Source organism: Gossypium hirsutum, chromosome D12 (assembly GCF_007990345.1).
Source record: "Gossypium hirsutum isolate 1008001.06 chromosome D12, Gossypium_hirsutum_v2.1, whole genome shotgun sequence".
NCBI classification, from domain to species: Eukaryota; Viridiplantae; Streptophyta; class Magnoliopsida; order Malvales; family Malvaceae; genus Gossypium; species Gossypium hirsutum.
This window is the reverse complement of record NC_053448.1, coordinates 34,383,356-34,392,089: the sequence shown is the minus strand read 5'-3', so window position 1 is coordinate 34,392,089 and position 8,734 is coordinate 34,383,356. Positions and strand designations below refer to the sequence as shown.

Genomic DNA, 8,734 nt, shown 5'->3' with positions numbered 1-8,734 from the left:
CTGTACATGCCATAACTTAAAACGTTTCAAATCATTTAATACCGGGATGGCCTGATGATAGTGTGAAACGATCTCCGATGTCTTTACGATCCCCAAATTGGCTTGGCGATACTATAAAACAAATAAGGAAAATAAAGAGAGTAAGCGTAAAGCTTAGTAAGTTTACAAGCAAATAAATGACAACATTTATCATAAATAATTATACTCATGATTTATCATCAAGTATCATGGTCTTCTCTTCTTCTTTGCTTACTTTCTTACTTGTTTACTAACTTGCTTACTTAAATCACTCATGCTTATAACTTACTTCTCCCTCACTAAAATTTCTTTCTCAACTGATAACTGAGATATTCTTAACTCTTATAACTCACCTGAATCTGTTTATTATGCTTTTACCTGAACTTTCATGTAACATAGGTTGTTTACTAGCCCGTTGAACCACTTGGAATACTAAGGATACTCGGGTCTCCTGTCTGATAATAGCATGTCAAATCCATGTCCTAGACATGGCCTTACATGGGATGTTTCCTGTACTTCCAATTCCATATCCCAGATATGGTCTTACATGGGAGTTTTCATATCGGTGCCCATGCCATGTCCTAGACATGGTCTTACGGGGGACCTCTCATCTCGGTGCCAACGCCATGTCCCAGACATGGTCTTACGTGGGACCTCTCATAATCCCAATAATGTCAATGCCATGACTCAAACATGGTCTTACATGGGATCTCATTCCCTTAATGTCATGACATTTGTATCCGATACATTCCTAATGTTTCAACGGGACTTTTTAATATTGATTCTCTATCATCTCATACTTGAGTCAACATTAATAATTTCATGAAATAAATACATAATTGCTGAAAATAACAAAATTAATAATAATTATTGAACTATTGCATTTATTTACCGTGAACTTACCTCAGTACAAAATACGATTAAATCTAGCAACTTAGTCTTCAACCTTTTTCTTTCCCCGGTCTAACTCTGAATTTCGTTCTTCTTGATCTATAATAGTAAATTTAGATTATTTAATACTCAGATTCATCAAAACAGTCCTTGACTCGAACTTTGGCAAAATTATGATTTTGCCCCTAAATTTTGCATATTTACACTTTTGCCCCAAAGCTCGGAAATTAAAATTCATCCCTTATTCTTATGTTTTATAACATGCTAAACATCTTTCCATTCTATGGAAACATCAAATTCTCACTCTAACATTTTACTTATGAACATTAGGTATTTTTACCGATTATGTCATTTTACTCGTTTTCACTTAAAATCGCCTAGCAAAAGTTGTTTAACATAATTTCAAGCTTCATTTTCTACCATAAAACATCAAAATAAACACATTTCACCTATGGGTATTTTTCCAAATATGAACTCTAACATGAATTAATGGTAGAATAAGCTAAACCGAGCTACGAGGACTCCAAAAACGTAAAAAACATTAAAAACGGGGCTTGGATGCACTTTAAGCTTGAGAAAGTGAAGAAACCCTAGCTATGGTTTCTACAGGTAAAATTCGGCTATAGCTTGAAGATGAGCACATTTTGCCATCTTTTTCCCTTTTTAATTCTTTTTTATTACCAAATGACTAAAATGCCCTTCATTAAAACTTTAGTTATTGTTATCTATGCATGCCCATTTTTGTCTATGAAAATCTAATGGTCTAATTACCATTTAAGGACCTCTACTTCAATTATGCACTTCAATTAAATCCTTTATCATCTAAAACTCATGTTTACCAACTTTTGAAATTAAGCCCTAATATGCAATTCAGACATGTAATCGCTGAAATTTCTTATCGGTATTCTAACACATGCATCCAATCAATCGGTAAATCATACAAATTAAGCACAATAAACTTTTTTATCTCGGATTCATGGTTTCACAACCACTATTCCTTTTAGGCCCTATTTCGGGATGTTATAGTACATGGATCTTGAACTCCATGTTGTTCAGTTAATGGAGTGAAATCTTCAACTGACTCCACATCATCTATCTCAGTAAACAACTGAATCATTTCAGTATGGCCACTCTGATTCCAACAATAAAATGTGACCATTGTGTCCACATCTTCGTTGTGTACAAGTTCTATCTCGGTGAATTTGATGAGATTTTTAGAAACTGGGAATTTGTAGAATAGTTTCGAGATCCTCCTCCCACAACGTCTAACAATTTTTGCACTGATAATTTCTTTCATATAATCAATCGACACATTTCTATTAAATCTCATTGCTATTTGTTGGCGACATTCAAATATACATCCAACTGTTGTTGTGGAAATTACTTCATCGAAATAAACACATACGAAGAATTGATTATCCATCTTCATCACTAAATTTGAAAAAAAATTTAAATTTCCTAATAAATTATTTCAATATATATACTGTAAAAAATACAATTTATATGTACTAACCTTACGGATTATTCTCTGTTTTCTCTTCTTATACAATTTTTTTCCTCTTCTCTTCTTATCTGCTAAACCATTCAAACACAGCTTAAATAGGACTCGGTGCTGCTTGACATCGACTCCACTCTGGGTGCTGCCTGTTAGGTACCCTCCATTCTGGGTGCCGCCTGAAATGTGCCCTCCACCCCTCTAACCCTATTTTATCCCAATTTTAACCCGTGTATAAGTATAAAATACTGGTGCCGCCATTTGTACGCCTTCCACCATTTAAATATATATTTTTTCAACACCAATCTTGGCTAATGATAGGGTTCTGATTGGCAACAAAGACAATGGTGATGCGGCCACCTTCTCACCCTCCACCCATCAACACTATTTATAACATGCCAATTTAATAAATAATGGCATTGGAATACCATTTTGGTATTTTTTTTGTATTACTTAAGTAAAAAAGAATAGTGTTTTCATATGTTCCTTTAATTATATATTTAAAAAAGCCTAAAAGATTAAGCATATATGATAGTTTTATAACCTTTAATATTTTCGCTCATGGGGATGTTTTAAAATTTAATAACAGTACATTGAATTATTATCCACATAATATTATTTCAAAAGTCTATTGTTGAAAGAATAAACTACCTTTGGCGGGTCGAACAAACAGTCAGATACTTATATACAAAAAGGTTGATACTACTTTTATCTATGACGAAATTTCCAACCAAATGGTACCACGAGGTATTGTACATAGATAGGATTAGATCTGATCATGGATCAGGTCTATCTTTCGAAAAGTGAGAGGGTTTGGATAAAAATATATGCTTGAAAAATGGATTTGAATAAAAAAAACGAGGTCCATTTTTTGAACAGGACAGATCTCAGGTAAGCTTTTTGGCCTGGACCTGACTCGACCCGAATTACAAAAAAAACTTATTTTTTTGTTGTTTTCATTGTTTTTGCTGCTATTTTGTCATTGTTTTGGTGTCGTTTCGCTATTATATTGTTACTATTTTGTTGTTACTGTTTGGCTATTGTATAACTCTTGTTTTATTGTTAATTTTGCTACTATTTTAAAATTATTTGCTTGCTAAATTGCACATATCTTAGTGTTATTTAAGTATAAATAAAATTTTTAATTTATTTTCAAGTTGTTGGGAAACATTTATTTTAATATTTTTAGTGTATTTGATGTATTATATTTATATTATAATAAGTTGTACATATATTTATATTTTATTGTATATATTAATGTATTGTATTGGCCGCTTGATAAGTTAGTGACATCACCCTAAATTTTTTTTTCCAATCATTAGTCAATTATGACATTAAAAAATAATAATAACTTTTTAAGTGGGGTTGCTTGATAAATTGGTGGCACTGGTATCAATTTTTAAAATATAGATGCATTTTCGGCTTTATACGACACAAAAAAAAATATTTTGTGTCACCTAATAGATTAGCGACATTGGTGTGATTTTAAAATATATTTTGTATTAGTGTTTTGAGGGGAAAAAATTATGTGTTGGAGTCTTAGGGAAAATTTGAGATAATTTTAAGGTATTTTTTTGTAATAATAATTTGTATACTATATGTTTATATTTTAATTTATTAATTTATGATTTTTTTCATAACTGGCCCAAATAAATTGAATATTTATGAAAATGACTTAGGTACAAAGTTTTGTACGAAAATGACATGTTTTCTATGGTGCATGTTTGTGTTGGTCATCTCACCATCAGCACCAACCTCCATCATCCCCTAATTATTGCCAGATGATTATCCGGTCTATAAAAAATGGTTTTTTTAGTGTCGGCACTATGTTCGCTGGCATTAATATGTATTTCTTTTCAAATACACGTAAAAAATACAAGTATTCCAATATTAAAAAAATAAAATTTTAATAGGTGTTGGCGTTCTAGTTGCTGGCACCAGTTCAAATTTAAAAGAAATGACTTTTTTGCTTTCTAGTGCCGACATTCACGTCGCTGACACTAGTGTGGTTTTTTATTTTTTTTATGGCATGATTTAGTTGCCGGGACCGGTGAAATGAAGAAAGGAAACTAAGGGATTGAAGACAAAATCTTTTAATGAAATTATGGTGCATCAATTAAATTGCATGGGTAATTACACTATATTAGAGTATAAAAAGTTGTTAAGTCAGTTTTGAATCTGGTAAAAATTCGGTTACATTGTTTAGAGCTGTGACTCTAGCCTTATATATATTGTGCCTCATGTATTGGAAGCTTAGGCATTTTTGAATAAAAAGAAAGAATTCATTCTCTGTTCGGTTAGATCATTTTCTCTCTTTTATAAAGTTCTTTCATGGTATTATTCGCCATTTGATTCTGGATTTTGTTTATCATGGCTTCCGCTAATTTCGCATCCGGTGAGACTAGCTCTTGTGTGTTCACCGGCGATCGCGTGACGACTATTCTTCCTCGGCATGAGGTGGTCAAACTCGATGACGGAACCTATATTCAATGGTGCAAACAGGTAAAATTAATCGTTGATGGCTACGGACTTACAGGATTCTTAGATGGTACTATTGCTCCGCCATCACGATTTATTTCCATGCCCGATGGATCTCATGCATCAAATCCGGCAGCTCAGGTGTTCACGCAGCAAGATCAGCTTCTAACTTCATGGCTTTTATCTACTGTAAGTTCATCTCATTAGTCGTCGTTTGATGATGCGTGCACGGCGTGTGACATATGGACCTCGACAATTAATCTGTTTGCAGCTGACACTGGTGCTAAGCAGTGAAGGATTCGACATGAACTTCATATTTTGAAGAAATGTAACCTTTTTATTAAAGCTTATGTTGCTAGAATTAAAGACTTGTGTGCTATGTTAGATGCCTCTGGTTCTCGTATTTCTGATGAAGAGAAGATTAAGGCAATGCTCGCGGGCTTACTGTCGGAGTTTGAGGCGGTTATCTCGTCCGCTAGGTTGTCGACTGGAATTCTGTCGTTGCAGCATTTGGTTGATGCTTTAGTTGACTATGAGAGTCATCAAGCTCAAGTATTGCAGGAAGTAAACTTGAACACAAACCTTGTTGAAGAAGCGTTGTCGGTTGAAGGAGCTAGTCGTGGAGGTCGTCCGTCGGGTCGTGGCCGTGGTAGAACTTTCCGATCTCGCATTCAATACTAGATTTGTAGTCGATTCAGTCATGTGGCTCAGAAGTGCTACTACCGTTATCATCAAGACTCGAATACCTCGTCTGTGGTGCCGTCGGTTTCTTATCAAGGGGTTTCATCTGGTGCGGAAAGGCCTGATTCTGGAATGTGTGCGCAATAAGAAGAAGAACAGTGTGTGACACATTATCAGAAGAGTCAAAGAACAATTTATGGCCAAGGGAACTATGCGAGTCAAAATAGGCATGCTGGTGGTCAAAATTGGAGTGCTGGCATGCAAAATGAGAAATTGGCACGTGGGCCACATGTGTCATTTGCTAATGACTATGGCCAGCCCTATGGTAATGCTTATAAGCCCAATTTGCGTCAATTTGGTAATGATGATGGACCTGGGTTTAATGGCAATGAGTCACTGGAATGTGTTGCTGGGAATGGATACGTGTAATGCATGGGCCGAATGTGAGAAACTCATCACATGGGCAAAATGTTGTATACTCTTCACATGGGCCGAATGTTGAAACACACGCTGGGCCAAATGGGGTTCCGTCTTTTAATTTTGTTCAAGTTGATCAAGGTGATCTTGGTTCGCCTAAACCGATTGGTGTTGATCGGGTTCCACGATTTACCAAACCGCGTGCTCGGGTTTATACTAGGTCCGACCCATGTGTTGGGCTTCCTCGGCTAGGGGACTTACATGCATCTGATTATTCTGAATCTTCAGTGTCTAGTTCTTATGTCAATACTACTCAACTTGGATCTAGTACTGGTAATGATGATTCGTACATTCCAGTGCGCAGTGGCACCACATCTTGGTATCCTGACTCGGGAGCGAGTCATCATGCCTGTCGCGATGTGTCAGCTTTACGTGATGTCACGCCATATTCAGGTACGTCATCTCTTTTAATGGGCTATGGTACTCCTGCGGTAATTTCATCAATTGGTACTGCTATTTTACCTACTCAGTATAAATCGTTACGATTATCAAATATTTTATGTGTGCCGAGTATACGGAAAAACCTCTTATCCGTCTCACAGTTTGCTCGTGATAATGGTGTGTTTTTTGAGTTTCACCCTACCTATTGTGTTATTAAGGATGTCGTGACTCGGGAGACATTACTGACGGGCCGCATTCATGATGGACTATATCAATTTTCTGTGCTAGTGGTTTCTTCTCAGTCTAATGTTGCTCCATTTGTTGCTCATTCGCAAGTTCCATGTACAGTTCCAAATTGTTCTGTGGTTGCTTTATGGCATAATCGTTTAGGCCACCCATCATCTTCTGTGGTCAAAACTATTCTAAATAAATGTAATGTTTTTTCAAGTAAAAATAGTTTGGATGGTATATGTATTGCATGTCAAAAAGGGAGGTTACATAAGTTGCCTTTCTCACCTTTGACTTCTAGCTATCGTCCTTTTGAGTTAGTTGTTTCTGATCTTTGGGGCCCAGCATTTGTTGTATGTGATGATAAGAGATATTATGTTTCATTTATTGACATGTGTACTCGGTTTACTTGGGTTTATCTTTTATGTCAAAAAGCTCAAGCAATAGAATGTTTTACTCAGTTTCAACAATTAATTAAGACACAATTTGGCAAGTCTATTAAGCAATTTCAGAGCGATTGGGGAGGACCGCGGTTTTATGTCTGTCTTAGAGTCTCAGGGAATCATACATCGACTGACCTGTTCGTATACTTCCAAACAAAATAAAGTAGCTGAGCGTAAACATCGTCACATTGTTGAAGTGGGTATTACATTATTGGCTCACGCAAATTTCCCTATGGAATACTGGGGGTATATATTTTGTTGTGCGGTTCATCTTATAAATCGACTTCCTACTGTTGTTCTTCAGGGTAGATCTCCGTTTAAGGCACTTTATGGAAATGATCCGACCTATGATCATCTTCGAGTTTTTGGCTACTGTTGTTATTCTTACTTACGTCTGTTTATAGGTCATAAGTTGGATTTTTGGTCTCAGCCGTCTACATTTTTGGGTCATAGTCCTCGTCACAAGGGGTATCAGTGTCTGTTACCAGATGGTAAGGTTATAATTTCGAGGCATGTGGTATTTGATGAGCAGAGATTTTTGTTTGCTGAGACTAGTTCGGACAAGTCTGTATCGACGACCAGTCAGACTAGTTCGACGGTTGTTCCTCTTGTGTGGCCCTATTCTTCCACCACTCTTGAGCCTTACATGATGACACCATCTCTACAAGGGTTGCAGTCTCAGTCTAATAACCCTGTTTTAGATGTTGAGTTGGTGCAGTCTCAGTTTCGTGATTCTTCGGCTGATGTTGGGTCTGGGTCCAGTAATCTTCCAGCAGTGCATGAATCGGGTTCATCAAGTGATACCAATGGTCATTCGAATTCATCAAGTGATACCAATTGATACGAGTCACAAAAGTCCAAATTCTTGAAGGCGAGGCCCAATAAGCAAATTCCCAGCCCAATCAAGAAATCCATCCATACTTAGTTGAAAATCAGGCCAAATTGTCAAAGTGGCCCAAGTTGTAAAGTTTTATTTTTATTTATTTATTTATTTACTTAGTTTAAATTTTTATGTCAATATTCAGTCCAAGAGTCCTAGATAAAATGACCTTTGACTGAATTTCCATATTAAAATAATTAGGAGTTTTTTTTTATTTTAGTTTTCTAATTAGATTAGGACTAGTTATAAGGCCTATTTAAAGGCATGGCTGTCCACCTTGTTAAACACTTATCATTATTATTAAAATTTCAGATTTGTTGAGAGCAGAATTTTCTTTGAGTTTTCTCCAAGATTTTTCTCTTGAGTTTTCTTTAGAAGTTGTTTTAACAATCTTTTTGATTGTGGGAGCCATCTTCAACCTTCTTCTTGCCATTGATATTCTTTGGAGGGGAGATTAGAGCCGTTTGAAAGGAGTTGTGAGATCTTTCGGGATTTCAAGGCTTCTTAGGACTTATCTTTTAATTTCTTACTGTCAATTCTTTCTTTATTTCTGCTTGTGCCGAATCTTTATCTAATTTATTTTATGTTCTTATTGTGTTTTCAGCCTTTTTCTATCTTAAGGAATTAGCCCAAAAATCCCCAATTTCTAGGGTTCTTGCCGATTCATCTATACTCTTTTTGGGAGAAATTAGATTGCCGAAATTTGGGGAAAACTATCTGGGTGTTCAATTGGGCAGAATCGCAATCTCTTCTAGGGTTTCA

The 8,734-nt window shown here is 35.8% G+C and overlaps 1 protein-coding gene across 1 annotated transcript; it reads left to right on the top strand.

Annotated features, from left to right (window-relative positions):
* The first annotated feature begins 5,964 nt into the window (after positions 1 to 5,964).
* LOC107945509 (uncharacterized) lies at positions 5,965 to 7,067 on the top strand. Its single transcript, XM_016879547.2, has 2 exons — positions 5,965 to 6,433; positions 6,640 to 7,067. Exons 1-2 carry the CDS (start codon positions 5,965 to 5,967, stop codon positions 6,681 to 6,683), a joined length of 513 nt encoding a protein of 170 aa, XP_016735036.1. The 3' UTR covers positions 6,684 to 7,067.
* Positions 7,068 to 8,734: the final 1,667 nt, after the last annotated feature.